This window comes from Heliangelus exortis, chromosome 6 (assembly GCF_036169615.1).
Source record: "Heliangelus exortis chromosome 6, bHelExo1.hap1, whole genome shotgun sequence".
Lineage (NCBI taxonomy): Eukaryota > Metazoa > Chordata > Aves > Apodiformes > Trochilidae > Heliangelus > Heliangelus exortis.
Window position 1 is genome coordinate 23,586,238 of NC_092427.1, and position 25,434 is coordinate 23,611,671.

General features: G+C 36.9%; 1 protein-coding gene across 2 annotated transcripts in view; it reads left to right on the forward strand.

Annotated features, from left to right (window-relative positions):
• The first annotated feature begins 3,684 nt into the window (after positions 1-3,684).
• CWC22 (CWC22 spliceosome associated protein homolog) overlaps positions 3,685-25,434 on the forward strand; it is a 29,122-nt gene continuing 7,372 nt past the window's right edge. Inside the window, exons 1-14 of one of the 2 annotated variants that reach the window (XM_071747206.1) lie at positions 3,685-3,809; positions 4,282-4,393; positions 5,240-5,307; positions 6,134-6,250; positions 6,371-6,628; positions 7,102-7,230; positions 9,531-9,699; positions 10,072-10,125; positions 11,029-11,164; positions 11,250-11,456; positions 11,574-11,636; positions 12,042-12,137; positions 13,361-13,442; positions 14,539-14,599. In XM_071747206.1, coding sequence (XP_071603307.1) covers positions 4,367-4,393; positions 5,240-5,307; positions 6,134-6,250; positions 6,371-6,628; positions 7,102-7,230; positions 9,531-9,699; positions 10,072-10,125; positions 11,029-11,164; positions 11,250-11,456; positions 11,574-11,636; positions 12,042-12,137; positions 13,361-13,442; positions 14,539-14,599 — 1,467 coding nt within the window. In that variant the 5' untranslated portion in view covers positions 3,685-3,809; positions 4,282-4,366. Of the gene's footprint in view, positions 3,810-3,839; positions 3,863-4,281; positions 4,394-5,239; positions 5,308-6,133; positions 6,251-6,370; positions 6,629-7,101; positions 7,231-9,530; positions 9,700-10,071; positions 10,126-11,028; positions 11,165-11,249; positions 11,457-11,573; positions 11,637-12,041; positions 12,138-13,360; positions 13,443-14,538; positions 14,600-25,434 lie in introns of those variants that run through there. The other variant, XM_071747207.1, reaches the window with a different exon arrangement.

Here is a 25,434-nt window from a genome sequence, read left to right on the forward strand (position 1 = left end):
GGGAAAACATTTAACAGTTCATATCCTCAGGATCTGTATAAGCATCCTGATACATGCTGGTCTCAGTCTCTCCACAATTGCAAATCATTTTGAAAGCCAAAAAATAGAATTCTGTTGCTAACAAAACAACAACAAAAGTCAAGCATGCAATAGGACGTGTGCTGCAGTGGGAAAGCAAGTGACAGGCACAGAAGAAGGAAAAGAGGGGCACTGATGTTGCAGAGAAGTGCATGCTTTGCAGGAAAAAGTATCTCTAGAAATTATCAGAAATTTGGATTGGAGGCTATAAAACTGTAGTATATAAATTCTTACACATGAGCTTGAGCCAGACTCCCCTATTTTATACTAAATGTGTCTCTGCATTTTTAATATCACTCTCGTTACTAGTAGTGTCCCTAATGAAAGAGAGATCTGCATGTCCAAAAGAAAAGAGGCAGCATCGTTTTAGGAATCCTAAGAAAAGATGACAGCAGAATAAAAAAAAAAAGCATGATTTCATAATAAACCATAATTTGATTGTGTACTTCTCTCCTTCATATATTCTTTTAAGCCACCAAGCCAACTAGAGGAGTTCATGAAAACCAGTATTTCTTTACAAAGTACCAGTGACAATGGACTCTTAAAGGCATACATGCACTTTTGTGGAATGAAGTGCTGGGTCTGAATTTTAACTAAATGGTATGACTGCATGAATGTTATCATTATTAAAATGTTTTCCTATATTTGCATTTAAAAAAAAAATTCCAGTCTTGTATTTGCTAATGTGTACTCAATATGAGAATAAATGCTGCAGAAGAATGGTTCTTTTAAATTACAGCATTTCAGAACATCTAGTCAGGGGATATAATGTCCTAATGTCACCAGTACTCATGTACAGGACAGAGCCTGGTGGTAGAATCAAGCCCTACGTAAAATGAAGTGTTAGTATGGTAACATTTTCAATTTACATAACTAAGTCTGTTATTTACATTTAGAAAATACACAAGTCAAACATAAGAAAAATTCCATGAACAACAAAGTAATAATGCCTCAGTCAATGTTATCATGCTATGCCCATGCTGCTTATAAGATCACAACTGTTAGGTGCAAATTCACCAGACCCAAACTTCAAGTAAGAATTGGATATAGAGGACATTGTAGTCTTTAGTTTGTAAAGCAATCCACAGGGTGCAATGAGGAGGTGGTTTGCATCACTAGGACATAGAAACATTTTGTTACAATAGCCTTGTCCCAAGAAAATTCTCAGAAAATAATGCATTCCCATAGTGATGAGACCAAATAAAATGTGAAGTGTTGAACATGCAAGCACAGCTGAATTTTTAATACTCTCATCTAGTGCTCTATACACACGAATTTGCATGTTTTTAAGCAAAGGATTCCTTGTTATTAAGAGCAACAAATACCCCCATCCTTTCAGTAACTACTCTTTAAAAATCAACACCTTAATCCTCCAAAAGCAGAAGCCTGTATCATTCCCACAATGAGAACCAACTCATATGGGTATACATCAAGCACTAGCAGAAGAATGAGACTGCTGAATAATAAAGGAAGCAAATCCTGAAAGGTCATTTAAAAAGTGGTAGCTATTCCAATAAATGTGTGTAAGAACAAGCTATTGTGAATGAGAAAACAATTCTGTAATTCTTGAAAGTTATTAACTTCTAGTAAGCAGCAAGAATATACTGGAAACTATGCTTTCCAAAAAAGTGTGGAGCTTAAAATTTGTAGCCCAAGCATTAATTTTTACAGAATAAGTCAACACAAGATTTCCTGTAACTCTGTATTGAAGGGATTTTCCTCAAAAATAAGCATGGAATAGGACTTCTGCTTTCCATGATTTTTTAAACAGAATTTTTTGTCATAGAACTCAAGGTTCAGTAGTTTTTATAGAATGATACATTGTCATTTTGCTGCCTTTAGTTCACCATTTGATTTTGGTGTTTATTCCTTACTTTGTGTTACATTTAATTAGCTGGGTTTCTGCCTAACATTTTCCTTTTATTTCAATCCTAGGTACAACCAGGAGTCCCCCAGCTTCTCGGCCCCAGACCTGGCCACCTGGGCTGCCCCGGGGCCTTCAGACCGGGCAAGGACTCTACAGTACGTTGGAAAACACATCCCTCTTGACACTCAGGAGAAAGTAAAGGAGACGATTTCCCACCCTCACAACCAAAGTTCATGATCGAGGGTGTCACAGAATGGGAAAAGGGAACAGGAATAAAACACGTATTTTTTACACACTTTTTGACATTCATTTTGACATGCTTTCATCCACCAGTTCTTCAAGGGATGCTGCCGGGAAATACCTGCTGCTCCTGGGTTAGGATCTTCTGGGCAGGTCTGTGAATATCATAGCTGAGCAAATTTCAGCTGTGGAAGGAGTTCAGGAAATGTATTACTAGATAGATAACTGTATTTATAGCTATAGGTCAGCATGAGGTCACTGTACACTCCAGCTCATCAGAATGACTCTGCTGTTGATGTATTTCTCCTCTCTTTTAGAAAGCAGAAATTGTGAGTAGTGTTTCTCCGGAGTTGTTCCCACCAACTGCCAGCTTCTTCCCCTCAACAAATCCCGTATCCCACTGCCTTCACACGCACAGGGACTTGCATGTGGATGCCGGCGGGCTGCAGAGCAGCCACGCTGCCACACGGCTCTGGTACAGATGTCCCTGCAGGAACCATCTGGCGCTTGCCGAATTAATGCCTTTCTGACCCTGATCTGCTGCAACCTCTAAAAGTTTATTTTCATTACCTCACAAGAGCTGAAAATGAACCATAAGAATTTTAAGACCTTCTCCTTCACTGGCCCCCTCTCCCCCCATGCATTCAGTTCCATTCTGCAGTCTGAACATTTCTGTGCCTACAAGCCACAGGCTCTGTGTGAATCGGTGGCGATTAATTTCAAACTTCAGAAGCCAAATCCCCCCATCTAATAAGGAGCAACCCTAACAACATTGTAACTCTCAATATGATATATTACATATGTCCTGGATATATTTCAAGTAATATTTAACCAGCAGCTCCATATAAGTGACAGAAGTGTTATTCAAACAGGTGTGCTAAATCCACTCAGTAAATTCACTGAATTTTACAGTTACTGAAGACTTTGCACAGCTTATTTTCCATGAAGACAGCTGGGTGCTTTTTTTGTACTTATATTTTTGACAGGTACCATGTACACTTGATGCCAATGGGGTTGTTTTTCTAATACACCATCTGGCGTTGGCACTGGAGATTCGTAGACTGAACAGAAAGGAGCAATAGGACTGCTACAAAGCACAGGAGTCACTCCCTCAGCTTATTTTCCTGTTTTTTGCATTGCTTGGTTTTGAGGTTTTTTTTTTTGGTTTTGTTTTGTGTTTGGGTTTTTCTTGTTTGGAGTTGGCTTTTTATGGTGGTTTTTTTTTTTCGGGGGGGGGTTTGTTTGTTGTTATTTTGGGTTGAATTGGTTTTTTTTCCTACAACCGCTACAATCATTTTTATTCTAAACAGCAGAGTGACAGGTGACACCGCAAACGAAGCCGCACCGCCACAACCCCCTTACCCGCACCGCGGCTGCCAGGCCCTAAGATGGCGGCCTCCCGCCCCGCCCCCTCCAGCCCCGCCCCGCCCCCTCCAGCCCCGCCCCGCCCCCTCCAGCCCCGCCCCTCTCCACGTCGTTTCCCCTCGCGCAGGGGTTCCCGCGCGGCTGCGGCTTCGCGCTTCCTCGGCCCCGTTCAGAGCGGCAGTGGCGGCGGCCGCGCGCTCAATATGCGACGGCTTCCGCCGGAAGTGACGTTGTTCCCGGCCGTGCGCGGTGGTGGGCGGTAGGTGCGGGGTCGGGGGGCTGGGATCGGTCTGTCTGTCCGTCCATCGGTCGGTGGGTGGGTGACAGGATTCTCCCGGAGGGGAGGGTTTGGGGGGGTCGCGGCCTTTCCTCCCAGGCCGCAGCTCGGGCGCGGGCGGCGGGAGGCGGGCCGGGTGGTAACGTAGCCCCGCCGAGAGCGCGGTGGCCGGCCGGGTGGCTGGGCCTGTGAGCAGGGCCTCGGCATCCCCCGCCGCAGTCTGTCTGCCGGATCTCTCGGCAGTGGCCGCGGCGGTGGTGCTGGTGAGGGCCTGGGTGCCCCTTTATATCCTCCATCCCTTGCTGTATGTATTGTGTAACCTTAAGAGGTCTGAGGGGGAGCTGTTTGGTTTGTTGTGGTTTTAGGAGTTATGCAGGTATAAAGAAAAGTTCAAAGCGCAAATGTCTGCACCGTGTACAGTAAAAAGTTTTTGATTGTCTTTCGTGCGTTGTAGATGAAATGTTTTTCACACGCTGAACTCCAGTTTGGATTGTCTTGTTGCTCCACATTAAGAATTCCATAAAAAGTAGGAAGTCAAGATGAAGAGCAGGGTGACTCAAGTCAATGTAAGTGTTCCAGGGTTCCATTATGCCATTATTGCCGGTGATTAGGTTTGTAGTTGATGTTAAAGCAAGCAATAAAGCTCCCTAAATGTAAAGCAATATCTACAGTTGCCAGCAGCTGATTACAAGAGAAATACATATAGCCAGTGAATTACAGCTGTTTCTAGTGCTTGTTACCCTAACAGTGGAAGTTCCTGATATTATAAGTGTATAAGAATAAAATAGTGGATGAAAAGTGACATTGTGATTGCTCAACAAAAATCATAGACACGTGGAGGAATGGAGAAAACAGGTGTTGAAAAATAAGCCCTGATGTTAAAAGGAAAAGATATGGAAGGACTGCTAGAGGAAGCAGCAGTTAATGAGGCAGCTGTGTTTCTACTGTGAAAGTCAAAGCTCTCCTTTAAATGTGTGGTACATTTCTGAATGGATAGGAATGAGTTTTCAGAATCCAAGGAGAAAAAAAATTGCTTTAAAATTACTCTCCTAAAATGATGGTTTAGAAATGCCATCTTTGCCTATTTGCAGCTTCCTGAGCTAGACATTCTTTTTGTAACTTGTGATTTATTTTTTTTTCTTTAGTGTTTGTCCAGTGTATTGAGCCCATATAAGTATTTGGCAGCCCATGTAAGCTTTGGCAGCAGTGGGTCCAGTTGCTTAACTACTTGTTATTTAGGAGTACCCCTCCTTGCCATAACTGAGTGCCATTAGTTTTATTTGATAGCCATTACTTCTTTAAAAGGAGTATGGAAGTGCAAGCATGGTACCCTTTGGTTTCAAGATATATGTGCTCCCAATAAGGAATATATAATGTTGGGACATTATTTTTTTCTTTCTATTTTCTCAAAGCATGGTTCTGGGTACGAAAGGAAGGAAAACTACAGTTCACACCAAAGAAGTTTATCTCCAGAGGACAGGTAGAGTGATTTTTATGCCCTATGGTTCTGTATCTATACATTACATAGTGAGTTAGACACGTTTTAAAAAAAAAAAAATCAAGGTTTGCTCCTTTTTATGTATTACCATAACTGAGTAGTGAAAAAGAAGTGTAAATTTAATAAAGTACTTGAATGTCAGCATAGCAGTAATTAAATAGATTTATTATTAAAACGATATCTTACAAGATTTCTTATTATTCACTTAAATTGTCATGGGGCTTGAAAATGCAAATTAGATGCCAGCTCTTTGTTTAGACTTGCATATAACAGATACCACAATTATCACTTTAGGAAAAGATTGATGCCAGCAGGAGGTGCAGAAATAGCACTTGAAGTGCATGCACTGAGGCATGAGATGCACTCTTACCAGTTTATTTTTAATTTCATGTTGTAATTGGAATTAAACTTCTAGTTCTAAATACAGTAACTTTTTTTTTTTTTTCTAACAATGTCTGTTCTGTTTCATGGTACATAGGCAAAAGTAAGTGAAGCAGATGAATGCATGTGTTCCAGGGAATGTGCAGTGCTGAATTTACCTTTGGTGTTTGATGTTATAAGCATTTAGCATTTAATTTGAAATTGTAAGAGCAGATTCCTTCTACAGTACTAAATTAATTTTTTTTAGGTTTTGCTGACAACAAATTATTATAAAAGGAGCATCTTCCATTTGCACGGTGCTTAAACTGAAACTCAGGTTGCAGAAGTGGAATGGTTCTGTATTGTAACATTGCATTTCAAGTAGATATTCATGGCATTGCTTTTCTAAGCCTGTTACTAAGGTTTTTGTGTCTTGGATTGCAAAAAGGGATACAGATCGGGACAAGTCTCCCTCTCCCAGAAGGAGAAGATACTCTGATGACAGCAGATATGATCAGGAATATTCAAGAAGGGAGTACTATGATGACAGAACTTCAGAAGGAAGGTATCAAGGTCTTTCCTAATCAATAATAAAATACTAATTTTAAAGAATAAAATGTGAAAACTTTTCATCAGCCCTCGGGTGTTTAGGTTGTGGTGTTTTGTTGTTTTGTTTTCTTTGTAGAAGAATGGAATGGGGGAGAGAGAGACACCATGAGAGATGGGAGGAGAGAGAATCTGATCGACGGAGGCAGAGGAGATACTCCTCACCCGATCGCAGGAGTCCAGAGAGGTCGACAGTTCAGAGCTCCCTTGCTCATGATGAGACTACTTCCAAGAAAAAGAAAGAGGAAGTGGATCCAATCCTTACTCGCACAGGTGGTGCATACATTCCACCTGCCAAGCTCAGGATGATGCAAGAGCAAATCACTGATAAAAGCAGGTTTGTTGAAAGTAACATGTTAGAATTTTTACTGAAAAGCAAAAACTGTAACAGATTTTAGTGAATGTTGGTGAAAATGGTGGTACCTTTTGAGGGCTGTGGTCATCCTTTTGAAAGTACATTTTTATCAGAAAGGTGAAAGACTCAGTTTATGATCACCTGCTTCTGCTGCAAAGTGGAAGTGGAAAAGAACATAATTCAGGATTTTTTTCAGCATCTTGGAAAACCGAACGTACTGGGTTATACCTTATCTGTGGAGAGCTACATTTTAATATATTATGTTGGTTCAGTGATTTTCTAGTAGTTAAGTGTGTGCCTGTAAATTAGTCTTCACATTTAGGCAGTGAATTTCTTTTTACCTATTTTAAGCATTACAAACTACATTCATATTTCTTATGCATTTGTGTGTGTATGTAAAATGTCAGTGCTACCTCCAATTTATGCTTTAATATCTTGTGATACCTTTGTAACAGCTTGGCATATCAGAGAATGAGTTGGGAAGCCTTGAAGAAGTCTATCAATGGTCTTGTCAATAAAGTAAACGTTTCTAATATAGAAAATATCATTCATGAGCTCCTTCAGGAAAACATTGTTCGTGGAAGGTGAGTATTAGTATTTTAAAACAATTTTTTTTTTTTTGATTTCTTGCTAATACGTATACTGTTCATGTCTACATAGCTATGTGTACTGTATGAACATGAGTCAGATTTTAAAATTAAGCTTAGAATAAGTTGTCCCGTGCAGAATATTGCCCTGCTTGGGAAATGGGTTGTATGTTTGAAGGAATAACAGTGTTACAGATGCTGTAGTTTTCCTTTTCGTAAAGGTTTTGCCTACACATTTTACACGAATGACTTGAAATTTACAGGTGTGTCTGTCTATTTGCTTTTGTATTCCTGGATTTCTTCTGTGAGAAATATTTGTAACCAGTATTTAGCCAAAAAAGTTTTACTACTGTTTTCTGGCAGGATTGTTTATCGTTTTAATATAGATAGAAGATTATTGTTATTTGACAACAGTACCAAGTCACAGTGACTGCACAAGTACTGTGTGATGACTTTCCTTGCTTCAGTTTTGATGTGATGAGGATTAAGTGCATTAGTCTGAAGGAGTAGGGGTTTCTTAGATTAGCTGCTGTTTAAAAAAAAACAACCTAAACAATGACTGAAACAAAAAGAGAAACTAAACAAAGTACCCAGATAAAATTCTGTCTTCCCTTCAGACAGAGAGTAACACTTTTTCTGTCACAACTTAATCGCTGCTATTTGAGGAGGTCAATGGAAAGGAATGCGTTAATTTCAGGAATGTCATACCTGATGGAAAGATCAGAATCCTGCAAATAGCAGAAAAATAACAGAATAGAATTAAGTAAAATCTAGAGACTGAGCAATTGGTTCCCAAGTGTGATTTCTGTTAAAAGTAATAATGAAGTCCCAAACAATCTGCTGTAAAATTGTTTTTCATTTGCTTGCATTTCATGACCACAAAACTTAATTTTGAAAAAAGCAGTAATATTTTAGTTTTAAAATGAGCTTATTCAATGTTTTGAGAATGTTTGTCTGCAGATTTTATTTTGTGTGCATGTGTGGTTTGTAAATTTCAAAATAATGAAGATGGAAAACAGCACTTTTTCCCTGCTTACAGTTAATTTTGATTTCCAAAATTCACAAAGGTGCATAAAAAATAAATTACATGAAACTTTACCTAGGTGTAAAGTGCTCTTCTGAGTTTTCTAAATAGCGAGTTCTGAATAAAATGGGTTCTGAACCAGACCAGCTGTAGTTTGTGAGAAATAAATAATAATTTCAAAATGCAGTATTCTGTTTCTGTGCAGTAATATGAAGTGAATTCTGTTTGGCACCTCCAAAGTAAGGAGGAATAAAATCCTCTGTGGTTTGTATTTAATACATTGTAGGATGTTATTTTTAGGATTTCACTCAACCACAGAGAAAGTACAGTTGCATTCCAGGGTACATTTTGAAGATGCACATTTGAAGGGCTTTTTTTTTCCTCGCCCAACCATTTGTAATGAACTAATGCAGCAGAAGTCTAATTCTATGTATTAAGCATTAGGAAAAGCAAAACTGGGAAGGGAAAAGAAGTCTCAGATCCTTATCAGACTTTAGTCGTGATATAAATGTAAGAGAGACTATTAGTGTAGTAATTAGTGTAATTATCATGAGCCCTGTGTTTACATTCACTTAGGCTTTAAGTAGGAGTCTTTTTGTAATCAGTTCTCATTTCCAAAATGTAATTATTATGTTGAAAGTACACAGTTTCATTTGTGAAAAGCATTGAAAAGCACTACTTCACTCGTTCTAGTTTGAACATTCGATTTCATTACTCCTCTGTAGATCTTTATTGTTAGGGACCTTTCATGGAAATCTAATTGTTATTTCTTAGACATTTCTATTGCTTGTTTAAGTTAAACATTACACTGGAGCAATTTTTTTCCATAAATGGTTTGAAAGCAGATGTTTTTTCTGATGTAAACAGGATGTTGTTTTTTCAGCTGAGGAAAAGAAGCAGTGCAATCATACAAATTTTAAAACTTAAGAGCAGTCTGTGTTTGGGTTAAAAAAGTGCTAATTGTAGGATACAAGATGAAGACTTTTTGCGTGCTTATTTTCAAATGTACTTCTAATAGGAATAGTATTTAATGAAAGAGAAGAGAAAATTTTAAAAAAGAGAAGAGAAATTTAAAAAATTTCTCAACTCAAATATATTTGGGCAGCACATTTTACTAAATCCCAAGTGTAGCATCCTAAGCAACAGTTTGCTTCAAAAATCTGTTACCTTCCAACTTTTCCAACTGTACAATACTACTTCATTTGATATGTACTGAATAAAAATATCAAATGTTTTACTACCAGAGAAATCATAAACTTTTATTTGTTTACAGGGGATTGCTTTCTAGATCCATTTTGCAAGCTCAGAGTGCCTCTCCAATTTTTACCCATGTATATGCAGCTCTTGTGGCAATCATCAATTCAAAGTTTCCAAATATTGGTGAATTGATTCTCAAGAGATTGATACTCAATTTTCGCAAAGGATATCGTAGAAATGACAAGGTATGTAAAATGTGAAGCAGCAACATGCTAAAACTTTTTTAATTCTGCTGTGTGTTAACTTTGTATCAAGTGTGTTCACATTCCATACTTCAAAGAAACACATCCAGGAGCTTTGCGTGAGGTTCTATCATTAGTACATAAATTATAGTAGTACAAGAGTATCATAAAATCTTGATAACCTATTCTGGGTTAGTACTGTGATTTTTTTAATTTTTTTTTTAAAGTATACAGTCCTAATTGTGAGCAGTATCAGTATCCTAAAATAGTTTTGTTACTTTTAATTGTGAGATGACAAATTGTAGTAAGTCTAAATTACAATTTTTTTCTTGCATGTACAGCGTATAAAAAATTGCTGTTTTATTTCTTTTGCAGCAACTCTGTCTAACATCTTCAAAATTTGTTGCACATTTGATGAATCAGAATGTGGTATGTTACTTCATTTTTCTATTCAGTCCAAATTCTGTACACCTATTTCTTTAGTTTCAAGTCCTAAGTTAAGTTGCTGTCCCTGTTCAGAAGGTTTGGGATCAGATTTCCTTTTAATGCCTGATGTAAGTTGTTTGGACATTTTCAGAACAAACTTTTTGTTAATAGCCTGTGCAGTTACCATCACTTATCATTGTACTCAGGTTCCACAGCTTCCCCAGACCTGGTAAGCATGCTTGGGCCAGCATTCAGGCAAATCTTGATGCAAAGCAAGCATCATGTTTGGCTGTGTCCCATGGATCTTAAGCAGAATTTTTTTGCAACACTGTCATCTGTTTAGGCAGAACTAGACTCTGTTAAAACTAAACCAAAATCTTATCCAGCTCTATGCCACTTCTACATGTTAGAAATTAGGATAACGCAATTTAATTTGGTGTAAGAAGTGGTGTTTCAGGATGGCTTTGCAGGAATGCATAGGGAATATATAGCATTTCAGTAGGGAAGAAACTAATCCTGGATGCACCATTTGCTTATATACCTGATCCTGGAAGACCTGTTTTAATTATAGACCCAAGGTCTTTGCAGCTAGTTTCTGTAATATAATTGCTATTTTGTTTACTTCTTGAAAATGCACTTTTTTTTCTTAAATGTCAAACATTTTTCATTGCTTGCTTGTTCATTTCAACAAAATAGTCGTATTCACTGCAAAGTTGGCATAAATACAAGTGGTAAAAATGTTTTTTAAATTTTTACTTTCTGTTAATTAGCTTTATCCCACTACTTTTGCCTGGTGTGTGTGATTAGAAATGTGTTGTGGCATCCTGAATGCTGAATGGACTGATCAGTCAATAAATTACTGGCACAATGTCACATTGTACATTCTAACTGATATTCTTTCCATAGGCTCATGAGGTTTTATGTTTGGAAATGCTGACTTTGCTTCTTGAAAGGCCTACTGATGACAGTATTGAAGTAGCAATTGGTTTTATTAAAGAGAGTGGGCTCAAATTAACAGAAGTTTCTCCTAGAGCTATTAATGGTAAGTGTAGTTATCCAGAATGTGTCTTGTTGGTGTTTGTATTAGGAAATACTTTTCATATTTACATTTCTGTCTTTTTCCAAAGCAATCTTTGACCGTCTTAGACACATTCTGCACGAATCTAAAATTGATATGCGTGTGCAGTACATGATAGAAGTCATGTTTGCTGTACGGAAGGATGGCTTCAAGGATCATCCAATCATTCCAGAGGGACTAGATCTGGTGGAAGAGGAGGATCAGTTTACTCACATGTTACCATTAGAAGATGACTACAACCCAGAGGATGTTCTTAGTAAGTTAGAATATGGTTTTATGACTGCATTCCATATGAAAACAAACTTAAAAGATTAAGTATGCTCTGTTTTCTTAATTTTGTATTTTAAATAAAGATTATCCTTTTTTTCTAAAGATGTTTTCAAGATGGATCCTAACTTTTTGGAAAATGAAGAGAAATACAAAATGCTGAAGAAAGGTAGGGGGGTGTATTAATATATCTTAATATCTATATATTAATATAGATATAAATGTATATATACACACACATTTTCTATATGTATAATAATTATAAAATTACTCACTTGTGAGGTGTTTACTTATCCCACTATTGCTACCAACCTTTATGATGTAACTGTGGGTGATATTTGTGTCCTTTTTATCTCAGATAGCTGTCTTTCAGTTCATTATAGACCTCTCTACTATACCCCTGCTGTACTGTTTCTCCAGCTGCATTTTGATTTGTTTGTGATGTGTACCTGCTATAGTGTCTGCCACATTTTCCACTAGAGGCACTCATTCACTGTTAGGGGTTGGATCAGATTGTTTTGGTAATGAAGCTACTGTAGTTTATATGCCTTTAATCTGGGATACTCTTCTCCAGAAATTCTTGATGAAGGTGACAGTGAATCTGAAGCAGATCAAGAGGCTGGAAGTAGTGAAGAAGATGAAGAAGAAGATGAAGAGGAGGATGAAGATGGTGAGTGTATGCCTGACTCCTTACCCTGGTGATTGACTGGCTGTAGATGAACAGGAAAGAAAAGCCTAACTGGTTCCCCATTTGCAAAACTAGGAATTTTCAAAGTTAAGGACCATTATCATCTTAAAATATTCTCAGATCTAAGTGTTTACTAGCAAGTAGCATAGAAGTAATGGTCTAAAAGGAAGCATTCAGCACAGAAAATGAAAACCAGCTTTGCCTGATTGTTCTTGACCATATCAGTTTCATGTGAGAAAAGCATTGCAGACATGAGACATTAAAAGTAATATGAAAATGCTTCCTTAAAACCTAGTAAATAGAACCTTTCTGGACACTTCCTAGTGCTCTAGCATAGATTTAAGTCACTTTCAAAATCAGAACTGTATTTACATCCTCTTCATCTCACTTGTTAGTTCATTTTGGCCCCCTTTCTTGATCGTTAGTGGAAGCAGTCAGTGTTTACACATTTTCAAATAATGTATTTGATTCCCAGTTAAAAAAACAGATTGATAAGCCCAATTGAAATGTTTGTGCAGACTGTGAAAAAATTGAAAAGCCAGACAAGTCCTGTTCTTGTAGAACACCAGGAATGGATTCGCCAGTTTGCTGGAGTAGCTCACAGAAGAGCAGAGCTTCCAGACTCATGAAAAATATGAGAATTCACATAAGTTTTCGTTGACTGTGCTATTACTAAATTTTAAAAGAATGAAGGAATAGCAAATACCTTAAAAGTGAAGGTGTTGTCCGAATGGTTGTGGTTTGGAACTGCTTCTTCTACATTTGCTCCAGGACAGAGCAGAATGCTGTACCATAGACCCTACACCTGAAATAAGCAAATAACTTCCTGTTAAAATCAAGGAGGCTACACATAGCATTGTATAGTTAAATTATTTAGAAAATAACTTCCCAATAGTATAGAAAAAATGTGTTAAATGCAACGACTGGAGTGGCTAAGTCACGTGAAAGGCCTTAAAAAGGAAGTATATCCCTAAACTTTATCCCTGAATATTTATGTATTAGTTACAGATGAGGCAAATAGCAATTTGTCTTTTCCTTCTCTGTAAAAATGAACAAATTCCTAAACCTGCTAAACAGTCCTTAATATTTCTGGGAAAAAAACCCACATAGCGTACTACAGACTTAGTAAATAGAGCTGTTTTAAGAGATTACCTATGTCTTTGTTAATATTTTGCTTTTTACAAAACTACATCTTTCTTTCCCAGGTCAGAAAGTTACTGTCCATGACAAAACAGAAATTAACCTGGTCTCCTTCCGTCGCACAATTTATCTTGCTATTCAGTCAAGGTAAATATAATAGAGTTTGTACACCTGGGAGTGTAATTCTTTTGAAATGGGGGAACTGGAGTTCTTTTAAGATTCTTCAGTATGCAATTTAAACCAAAAACAAACAAACAAACAAAAGGAGGGAAGTGTTCTGTGTGGAGCCTGACCTAATCATATAGAGCAACCTGTTGACAAATGGTCATTCTAAGGGAACTCCAATTAAAAACTCAAGAGCCTCCAGATTATAGAATATCTTCACTTCTGAGAGCAAGGAGTTCTGCAGTGTGATACTCTGTAGGGCTGTTATCATCTGCATGAGTTGAAAAATAAGTACACTGATAACAGTCCTGAAATGTACATTTTTTTTTTGTATTTATCTTGAGAATGAAATCCCCTTACAGTACATTGCACAAATAATCAAAACATGGTGTTGCAGATGGTGTGTTGCCCAGATGAAAGGAGAGATTGACCTGGTGCATGCCACTCAATTCCATCATTAAAAGTAGGCATGGCCCACAGTATTCTGTAGATCTGAATCTGCCTGAGGAGTGAGATAATGTAGTTGTGGTATTTGATGATTAGATATATGAATTAATACACAACTGAGATGTACGTATGAAAAGCTTATATACTTCTCAGAGTTAACCTTTCAATGCCTTCTTGCCATACTTAAGTTTGTTCATGAGGTGCTTACTGGTAGCTAAAGGCTTTCAGTATGCAAAATCAGGAGTGCAAAGAGGAGAGTGTGGTTTACGCTGCTTTTGGAGCTTAGGTACAGTTCTTCATTGTTCTTCAGGATGTGCAAAATGAGCTCACGTTTATGTTTCATTCAGTTTTGTAAGATGATGTAATAATAATAATGATGCCACGATCTTGTTTTCAGATTGTCTGCAAATGTAATGATTTTGGCTTAATTTTCAGACATAAACTCATGAAATGCAAAATACTTATTAAAAAACACAAAAAAAACCCCAAACCCAAACAAAAGAAATAGCTTTCTGAATGTTTTTCATAAAACAGGTGAAGTTTCGGCACCAACAATCCATACAATTCTGAAATGTTTTGAGCATAGTGTGCATTCTACAGATAATAAGAAGTGTTTTTTCTTTTATTGCAGCTTAGACTTTGAAGAATGTGCTCACAAATTGTTGAAAATGGACTTTCCTGAAAGCCAGACCGTAAGCCTTGCTTCTTACCATTTTTTGTTACAAACATTATTAAGAAACAGAACTATTACAGTATCTGCAAAAATGAACAAATTCCTAAACCTGCTAAACAGTCCTTAATATTGTCCTGGGACCTAGTTTGTGTAGTAAGTAGATGAATAAAAATGATTCCTTATAGCTCTCATTCCTCAAAATGAGTCTTACAACCCTTAGAGGAAACAGGCTGATGTGTATTTCATAAAGATATTTGTCCAAGGCAATTATTCCTTTCTGTCAAGCAGTTCAAATGTTTTGTCGTAGCCTGCTTGAAAAGGTTTGTTTTCTGGGCTGTTGAAACACTTATCCTGTGACAAAAATACTGTAATACAGCAGCCATTCTCACAACTAAACCTCTGAAAAAAATGCTAGTTGAAGTTCGTATTTGCAGGCAGCTGTGGCCTTTATCGATGGGTCTTGAAATTTAGCAGAGTACTAAAAGGAATGTGTTATTTTGTTGCTTTCATTGTCCTCTTTGAATAATAGTGTATTGAATTAAAGCAGTTTGTAAGTATAATTGCTTTGTTATAGTCTTGGAGATCAGACAAAATCTGTTTTGTCTTTAGTGTATAACATCTATGCAATCTGTATGTTTTCAAGCAAGGAAACTGCCCTTCAGCTGGTATTTACACTAGATGCTGGTAGAATGTAAATACCCATCTAATTATATATACAGGTTTTCAGTCAGCTGTAATCTACCCTCCTAAGAGCTGGACTTGAGAGAGCTGTGAATTATCTAGAGATCAGAAGTCAGTTTGCCTATTTTTTGAGTTCTTTTACTGCCTTGTTACTAAGAATTGAAATGCTTGTTGTCATTTTTTTTTGTTGTGTATTTTTGTATTTAATTCTTTAATTCTGTGCGTGAAATGCAATACTAACCATGCACAACATTATGATTCTTGGTGAAGCATAACCTGAGGAATTCTTAAGAGGAAAAAAAGGCCTGTTTTCCAGCAAATCAGTTCATCTTAAAGAAGAGAAAACAATCTGGAATATACCTGCTAGATCATACAACAGAGATAAAATTCATTTTGTTAGGTAACTTCTACTCAGAATATTTTTCATATTACATAGTTCTGTGGAGGGCTTTATTTCTGCCTCAGGTTTTAGAAAACTCGTATTTCCCCTACCAATCAGAATTTAAAAATTGAATGATGATGAATCTTACTGTATGCAACAGTAAAGGTGCAGACATGTTTGGTTTTTTCCTGCCATTCTGAGGTTTAAGAAAGTATGGATAAATTCAACATATATGGAACTGTTTTGTATCAATTAAATATCATGCTAAGAAAGTTAGAGCACTGTAGCTTTGTGACCAGCAGCACTATAGCCACTGTCTCTTTAGATAATAAGTAATTGGAGGAGATGAATTGTGATATCCCACCAGCTGCCTAGCCGAATTTCTAAACAATATCACTGTTGCCTGAACACCTTATTGAACAATGCTTTATGCTTTGGAGAAGTGTGTAAACTTCACTAAGCATCACAGGTTTTAATATTAAAAATTATAGCATTCTTTGAAAACTATTACATTTAGATTAAGAGGAATTTATGCAGTGAATATTGCAGTTTGTGGTACTTAGTTTCTTTTGATTAGCACACCACCCTATTAAAAAAAATACTGAGGTGATGCAGTTATGATTCAGCTGTAATTGATATGAATTTAATGGTTTTAAAAGAAATGCAGAAGTGTTATTTTTGGCATTTTGTGTGTGTGCACACAAGGGTGTATCTATCTAAAGAATCTAAATACATACAAATTAGTATGAACCTATGATTCTGCACTAGTTCTCAGAATTATGACAATTCAATGTTCAAAACCGCTGTAAAGCTTCATCATCTTGCAACATGAGAGGTATCTTTGTGCTGGCTTCTTTTTTCACTAATAAATATAATTACTTTTCCCCTCACCTTAATCAAAGGTGTGAGAACTTTATTTTGCTCATTGTATTAGACTTACAGCTCCTAAGGTGTGATTATGGGGCTGAAAAGCAAGACAAGGTTTCCTGATCGGTGGAAGAGCAGAAAGAACAAACAGACAATAAAATTATTCAAGGATTTACAGGGCTGAAGTCTGTCCATGTGGATAAAAAACTGAATACATTCAGCAGAAAATTTCTGCCAGTTTCTAAACAAGGAAAATCATCTTTTGTTCTTTCACATTAATATTTTCTGATTAAAGCCTTCAGTGGATTGTTTTCTGCTGCCTTCATTATCAAAACAAATCAAGAGATTATTTTTTTAGTCAAAGTACTTTTTTTCATCTACTTTATTGAAAGCTTTAGCAAGCTATATTGCAGGATGATATGTCTTTATTTATAATTTCTTTGCACCTTATGATTCAAAGCTTTAAGTAGTCTTATGAAATTCCTGAAATGTTTGCTGAACTCTTACATGAATCTTCAAAGTTAATTTATGTGATTGGAAGCTGCAATTTAGATGGTGTAGGAGAGGTGATAATGGTTGTTTCTTACAGTGATGACCCTGTAGATAAGAGATCATGCTCTGTGCCAGCTCCTACTGAGAGTGGCTGTTATGATGAGAAGCATGTACTAGAGTGTTTGACTGAAGTATCATTTAGTTCATTTTCTGTTCCTTAAAAAATCTGATGAAGCTTAAAATTCTCATTGCAAGATCTTGGTTCAAAGTAAATGTAACTTTACAGTAACTTCATGTTTTCTTTCTGAAAGGCTTTAATAACATCAGCTTGCTTTAATTCTCTCATTAAGACTTCTCCACAGGTATTGAGTAGTGAATTGTCACGTAAATACAACCTGAAATCTTAATCAGATTTTAGACAGTTTTGAGTCTACTGTAGCTATAATGACTTTTTTTTGCAGATTAACTTTTCTCAATCTTTATCTACGGAGATTTTTGGCATGATTTAGCAGGGCTCAGTTCAGGAATATATTTAGCATTTTTTATCAGTGGTTGAATTATCAGATTACCATGTCACATTAACTGCTGTGCAACCCAAGTGTTTGTATGCTTAATACCAGTAATGGATCTGTCGAACAGCTTTGACTCACAGTAAGAGGATTAAGGTTCAAGTGGTTCATCTAAGGAGCAGAGCAACCTAATACTGCTTTTTGGCATTGCAGTTTAGTACTGGCTGCTGAGAGGAATGTTGGCAGGCAGGTTAGGGGTCTTTCTTTTTTTTTTTTTTTTTTTTTTTTAATTTACTGGCTTAATGTTGTTGTGTTCTGACTTGAGATGAAGTAATTTTTCATTTTGCCTTGAGCTGAAGTGCTGCTTTTTCAGAAGTGAATGATTCTGTTAAGCAGAAACATCCATCTTCCATTTCCTCTATGATTTACATGCCATTAATTTTTAGGCTTTAGCCTTTATTTTTTTTCCACATGCTTTTTTTTGGTGTGAAAAGTTTACCTGCATACAGTGTACTATTTTTCTTTCTCTAGAGAACAACTTTCCTTTACACAGTTTTCTATTTTAATGAGCTCAGGTTTTGTTTCTAGCTTTCCAGTTTTTCTTTTTTCCTTGACTGTTTTTTGCATTTATTTTTGTTCTGTGATTCTGTACCTGTACTTGTACCTGGACCTTGTCTTTGAACTGTCCTCCTGATTACAGTTGATCTGTTTCTCACTCTTTTTAATCGTTTTTCAGATGACTCCAGCATTTTCAACGTTGTCGTCTTATTCATTAGTCATTTGAAAATCAAATCTTATAAAATATTTAACTTTTTTCTTTATTTTGTTGATCTCTGATAGATGTGAGCCATTTGCTTTCTTGTTTCTCTTGTTTTTGTAACCTTTCAGGTTTCTTCTGTCTGTATCCTCTCTTGGCATTTCATAGTTACCTTAAGGGTGCAAAAGTGTTACCCCTCTGTAGTTTTACATTGCCTGTTTAATATAAATGGAGAGAAGCCATTTCGAAACTTCTTGCCACAAATTTTCTTCCTCATGCTTTTTCACGCTGTCTTCCATATTAAAATTTTTAGGATCCCCCATGCATAATGCTTTGGATCCTTTCTTGTTCTTGTTCTACCACTATGTTTCTTTAAAAAAAACAAAAAACCCCCAGCCTTGTAATTTTTCTCAGTTATCTTCTGACTTTTATTTTCTGAATCTACTACTAAAAGCCTGTTCAAGTTAATTTTGGGTTTTTTTCCTATTAGTTTCTTACAAAGATACTAAATGGTAGTGTTGTCTTCCTGCTTCTGTTTCTCCCACACACACACTTTGTGTCTGAATTTGTATCCAGGTATGCAAACTTTCAAAATTTTTACTTCTTAACCTCTTGTGCTGAGCCATCCCATCCCATCCACTTGAGGAGCAGGTTCCAAGTGGACTGTTGCCAACCTCACGTGCCAGTGTTTACTTCATTTCATATCAGTGAATGTGGTCACTGTGATTCATATGAGGACAACTGTGTGCATCTCCTGTGCACTGGGACTCTGTAGTTCCCTCAAACTCTTCTATGCGGATTCTTAAGATTTAACATAGGGTTTTATTGTGGTTTTCTTATTTTTATATGTTTTAACTCAAATAATCAGAATTGAATTGTCATGTGTTTCTGGAAAGGAAATGTAATGTAAAAGGAAATTCAAATAGCTGAAATTCTTCTTTTTCACCATAAATGTAATAGGAGAAGGTGTGCTTTTATTGGTATTGTTTACATTCAGTTGAAGCCTGCAGATCAAAAGTTGAGAAGTGTATTGAAATATTTTTTTTTACCTGTGAGAAGCTGTTCTCAACAAGCCTTACAGTTGCTTCTTTGGGCATATATTCAGTCTTGGCAGGGCATAATATATATATATAATTTTTAAAGCACTGTTATTATCTGTGCTAAAGCTGCATGAGTCCTGTGCACTACCAAAGAGGAAAATCAAATAAATGTAAAATGTAGTTACGATATCACCAGTTGTTCTGGCTTATGACCTATGTAGAAGGCAAACAAGCTAGACTAAAATGTCAGAAATAGGCTTTTTACTTTATGCTTTTTCTCAACAGATTTTTGTTGGCTCTGTTCTTGGAGGAGTACACTTCAGCTTCTGGGTTTTTTTTTGAGTTGAAGGATCCTCACAGTAATACAAATCTAGTTAGGAATGACAGCTACTTAGCTAGGAAATTGCTCCTTCTTTAGGAAAACCTATGAGCAAAATAGTTCTTTTTAAAAATTATTATTTTTATTTAAGATGCTACTGCCTATAGAATACTAAATTTTAGGGGGTTCTAGCATCATGCAAGCTGAGAGCAGAAAGGGAGGTGTCTTACCTTGCCCAGTCTCCCATAAGGGGTGGGGACAGCCAGCCAAGAAAAGAACCAGTCACACATTGTTCTTGCTCTTTGAAATGTTCCTGAACAGATGGGCTTTTAGTGGTTTTTTTTCCCTGTTTTTTCATTGTGACAAGAACTAAACTTGCTTACAGGAGTGCTTGGAACTTTGTGAAATTAGAGCCTCTTCTGTAAGAATATCTGACCCTCAGAGCAGTTATCCCAGATAAAAGTAGTGGATCACAGGATATTATTTTTAACTTGGAAAACTTTCTGTGGGCACAGCCTTCTTAAAGGATGCATGCATTTGACACATTTACATTTTTACAGGATGGTGTCACACTTGCTCAAAACAGTCCTAGTTTGAGGAGTGGAGGTGTCAGTATCTCTCCTGTGCTATTTATGCATCAAGTCTTGAACGTAACAGAAGTACTTATTTTGACTTGACATTCAGTGTGAACCTAGCCCAGGGGACTGGTACAGAGAATGATGTTCTAAAGCTGATAATTGTGTTCTGATCAAGTTGATGATTTCTTAGATTCATCGCTTTCCTTTGTTACTGTAGGACATTGCAACTGCTAAGTTTGGCAACTGCACCATGATTATCTCACAGACTTGCTACTTACTCCCTATAAAAGGTGGTTATCCTCAAGCAGATTTCCTGTCTTTTGAAGCAGGACTTTTTGTGGGCTTGAGATGTTGAATCAATCTGAATTTTCATAATTTATCAACTAAAAAAAAAGTACATAGCAGTAACTCTGACATGGAGGTTAAAAGTATGTTTAACTGGACTTCTGTTAATAAACATCTTTATTTCCCTCCTTCTTCAGTTTTTGTAAATGTCTGGAAGTATAAGTCTAATGACATAATTTGCTGAACTATGTACTATTTTAGCCTGGATTATCATAGCATTTTGTTCAAATTTTTCATTAAATTTAACTGTACTTAAGTAATTAACTTCGAATACCTCAGCTTACATCTGCAAGTTCCCTTAAAATCAGAATGATTTTTTTCTTAAACTGCTCATCTGAGCATCAGCCCAGCTGAAGGTATTATTTTTCCATATTTTTAGTATGATAAATAATATCTCTGGATGACCTGTATGATCCTGGATATACTTTTGGCTGTCCATCAGTTTACAGCTTGTTTGTTTGGTACATAAGATACACAGGTTAGCTTATATGGCATGCACATTATATCTTTAAAACTGCAATAATATATTTGATTCCAGAAATGTGTAAATCACTAGTTGATTAGGAATCTCAGGTCTGTTCCTTGGGAGTCTCCAAAAGGTGTTGACAAAAAAAAGGAATTATTGATGTTATCAATAGTCTTCAGGTTGGTGTGGATTTGCACTCCCACTGGAAATTTGATTTTGATATAAAGCATCTAAGACTCATTTTCAGCTGTCTTGAGTGCTTAAAGCTTAACTGATTTATTGGAAAATAGGTTGCGTGTGCTTTATAAAATGCGGCAGGTGGTATTTATATAAAATATCTCCAATATGTATAAAATAAAGTTTTCTAAAATTCCGTATCTTTGTGACATTAAAGATACTAATGAGGTGAAAATAGCCACACTCATTATATAAGTGGGAAGCTCATTGCCTTTTCTCTGTGTTTTGTGGTCTGTATTCTTGTCTGCAAAATGAAGGTATAGAAGACATGCAGAATTATCCTATATTTGTGTGCTATGCATAACAGATGGTAGCTCTAATTCTGACTAAGCTTTGATCTTCCAACCATATATGCATGTGTTTAACCTAAGGAAATGGAATTGCTCAGATTACTTCAGTGACATCACCTAATTTTAGGTTTCCCATGTGTACCCTTCAGGTGGAAGGGAAGCAGATACTGGGAGGCTTTAATGTATTATTTCACCAGACTCTCTGGTGCATGTTGCAGAATTCTAACAGCATGAATAAAAATGTAGCTATCATTATATCCAGTTAATAATTTCTGTGTAAAATATTGTAAGTCTGATTTGTGCAAGATTTTTGATAACAGTATCCAGCTTTGAGCATATGTTGCTCTAAACATAAAATAGGCTGTGGTAAAATTTGGTAAATAAAGGAGCAGTAAAAGTTCAGAAAGACCATTAGGTTTCCAAACATAGGACAGACCTGTAGACAGTGTTGCAGCTGCCACAAGGACTGCATGTATTTTGCCAGGGGGCCACCTGCTACTGAAGCACCTTCCATGGCTTTGCCAGCCTTGGCTCTGAGTTGTAATTTGAATAAGAGAAAAGAAAGAGGAGAGATGCTGGGAAAAAAAAGCACGTGACAGTTACACACATTAAAATATGCAGCAGTAGAGAAAAGTTTTAATGGAGTAAGCAGAGGTAAAATACACTTCAGCTCTAAGAGGTAAAAGGAAGAACGTTGCATCTGTAAAAGCAGTGCAAATTGTAGAATGCAAGACACTGATTTCACATTATTACAATTTCATATTGATTTAAACCAATCTGTATTCTATACTAGTTCCTGTAGTTCCTTGTATGATTGTAGAAACCAAGTGCTAGCATTGCTAATTTTGTATTTTAGGAAGCTACATCAGGTTACGTGGTCAGGATGTCTCTCAGCTGTCTCAGCTTCTGTATGCAATGATGGAACAGAGCTGTGGCTCTGGCAAGGGAGGGAGGTGGAAATTGCATCACTTCCAGCTAGGGAAGGAGAAGGACACTGCCTCTTGGAGGCAGTCTGTGGGGAGCTCCAAAATTGCAGTGAAATGCAAATTTTAAAAGAAATAGCAAAAAAATAAATAAAAGGGAATAAGAAATGGGAAAAACTTTACTGTGACAAGGAAACCATGACCATAGCAGTTTAAGGAGGACATTGAGGTGTCCTCCAGCATTGAGGTGCTGGAGAGGGTGCAGAGAAGGGCAGCTAGGCTGATGAGGGGTCTGGAGAACAGGTCTTACAAGGACAGGCTGAGAGAACTGGGGCTGTTTTGCTTGGAAGAGGAGGCTGAGGGGAAACCTCATTGTTGTCTGCAACTGCCTGAGAGGAGGTTGTGGTAAAACAGATGTTGGCCTCTTTTCCCTGGTGATCAGTGATAGGATGGGAGGTAAGGGGGTCAAGCTCTGCCAGGGGAGGTTCAGGTTGAATATTAGAAAAAATTTCTTCACATTAAGAGCGGTTAAGCATTGGAACAGGCTGCCCAGGGAGGTGGTGGAGGCACCATCCCTGGAGGTGTTCAGAAGGCGAGTAGATGAAGTGCTATGTGGATAGTTTAGTGCCTAGGGGTTGTAGGGTGGAGAGCTGGACTTGATGATTTTAGAGGTCTTTTCCAACCTCGATGATCGTAGGATCAGAAGGGAGTGAGAAAGCTGAGATGCTTTAGCTATTTTATCTTCAGTGAAGCTGAGAAAGTGGCCAGGATGTGCTTGCTTTTTAAAAGGGTAAAAGCTGGGGGTAAAAAAAAGTCTGATTTTTCTGTCTTTTCCTGGTCTACCATTCAGCGTTTTTAAATGTATGGTGATACCTTCCATGTTAGATTGATCCACAGTCCATCTAAACCATTACCTATTTGGACATGACCTACTAGGGGAATGTTTAGGGAGAACTGTAAGAAATGTGATATATTTCTCCTGTCGTAGTAGTTTTGGGAAGTACCATTTTTTTCCATGGTACAATAATGAATTAAAGATCTTTGCAAAAGATCATTCACTATCTGTATGGGATGTCAGATTTTTTCAAAGCATTTTACTTCATGATTGAATAGCTAAACAGACTTTCTTAACTAAACTGAATAGTCACTGGTGCATTGTATGAAAGCTGCTGAACCAAAAATGTATGTAAATTGCCTGTAAAATTGGGAAACAAATTTATTTCGTAATTATTCCTTTATTGCATAAAGGAATTGAAAAACTCTTCTTGCCATAAATATCACCAGAATTGTTATCATTGAGTGTACAGAAATGAGTTAACTAAACTTTAATGCTATAAAGAAAGCTAGAATTGCCATGTGAACTTGTCAGATCTCTCAAAAACTAATTAAATGCTTTTAAAGTTTGTTCATTTTTAATCTAAAAGACTCTAGACTTAACCTCAAATTATTCTGATAACACTAGCAAGAGTGTCTTTGTGGGCAAATCCATTTTCATGCATGTGGTTATTCAAATACTCTCCTAGAAATAATTGTAATATTTAATTAAAATGTTAAAATATTTAATTACTATAAACCACAGGGGATACCAGTATTGTAATTGCATTTAAGATGAGGAAGAAAAGTTTTTCAAGTCCTGCTGACATTATTAGCAGTGGCATCAGCACTTTACCCTTTTATTGTTTAAAAATTTATTAACTGCATCATTACAGTAAAACAATAATGTAAGACATTAGTACGCATTTTAATTCATCACACTAACCCAGGAATGCCCTTAAAAACATAACTAAGTTTGTTTGATACATTCTTGCCTCATTTTTTGGGGAGGGACATGGAGGGAGTTTTTGTGATGTACAAAATGCTTCTTTTCTGAATACATGCTTGGAAGGATTGCACAGGTGGGGGGAAGGATGAAATCTGTTACGTGGTGCAGGAAACCAGTGTTAAAAGAGGACAAAGTGTATGAAATTATCCAGTATTTTATTGGGTCTGTTATTATTCATTTAAAGATAAATTAAACTAATGGTGACAAATACATGACTGACAGCCAGAAACCTATTTGGGAGTGTCATAAACTGGTTTATTCTACAGTGTTGCTATTATAAAAAAAGAATAATAAAAAAATATTTATGGGAGGGGAAACAGCAATCCTATTTAAGTGCTGTTTATTTCATTGCTCTTGCTTTATATAAAAATGTTTTTTGCTTCACTTGTGTTAATGTTTCAAAATGTGCCTTAAACCAGCTCATAGCACTATTATAATCTGCAACTTACATAATAGGTCAGAGGAATAAGTTTGTTTTTAAAGCTGTGTGTGTTTCCATGCTTAGATCACTGCTCTCAGCCCATGAAGGGCTGAGATGTTAGAGACAAAGCAGATCCCACCCATGGGTGTTTCACTCTGGTTCTTGGTTTGGTGTGAAAGACTAGGAGGGAGATAGTTTCCAGAGGGTGATCCACTGAGGTTGTGATTGTATTGAGGAACAAGGAGGGAAGGAGCCAGACAGCCTGAATTCCAAAGAGAGGGGGGCTGACTGTTCTGGGTTGTTGGTATCAGTTGAAGGAGAGCATCTTCAGTGGGACTTCCACTGTGCTTAATGTTCATGGCCACTGTGGAGGTGGGAAAAAATGGAAGTCATGGTGTTGGTGATGGGTGATGCACATAAGTTTTAGGAGGGTACCTAATCTACCTAGGCTTCCTCTGCTTCTTCCTAGCCAAGAAGGAGAGATGCTTTCTTAATGATTCAGAACTTGAGTGTAAAACTACTTCTTTAGTAAAGTTCCTCTCACTCTCTTGGTTACAAAATCCAGGCATATTGGCCTTGCAGAGCTGATTTTACTCTTTCTGGATGTTACCTTCAGGCCTTTCTGGTGAAGCAGTTGTAGTGAAACACTGCCTTCTGGCTGTTTATTGTAAGCAGAGCTTGTTGGGAAGATTATGGCTGAATAATTCAAGATAGGGTTATATACC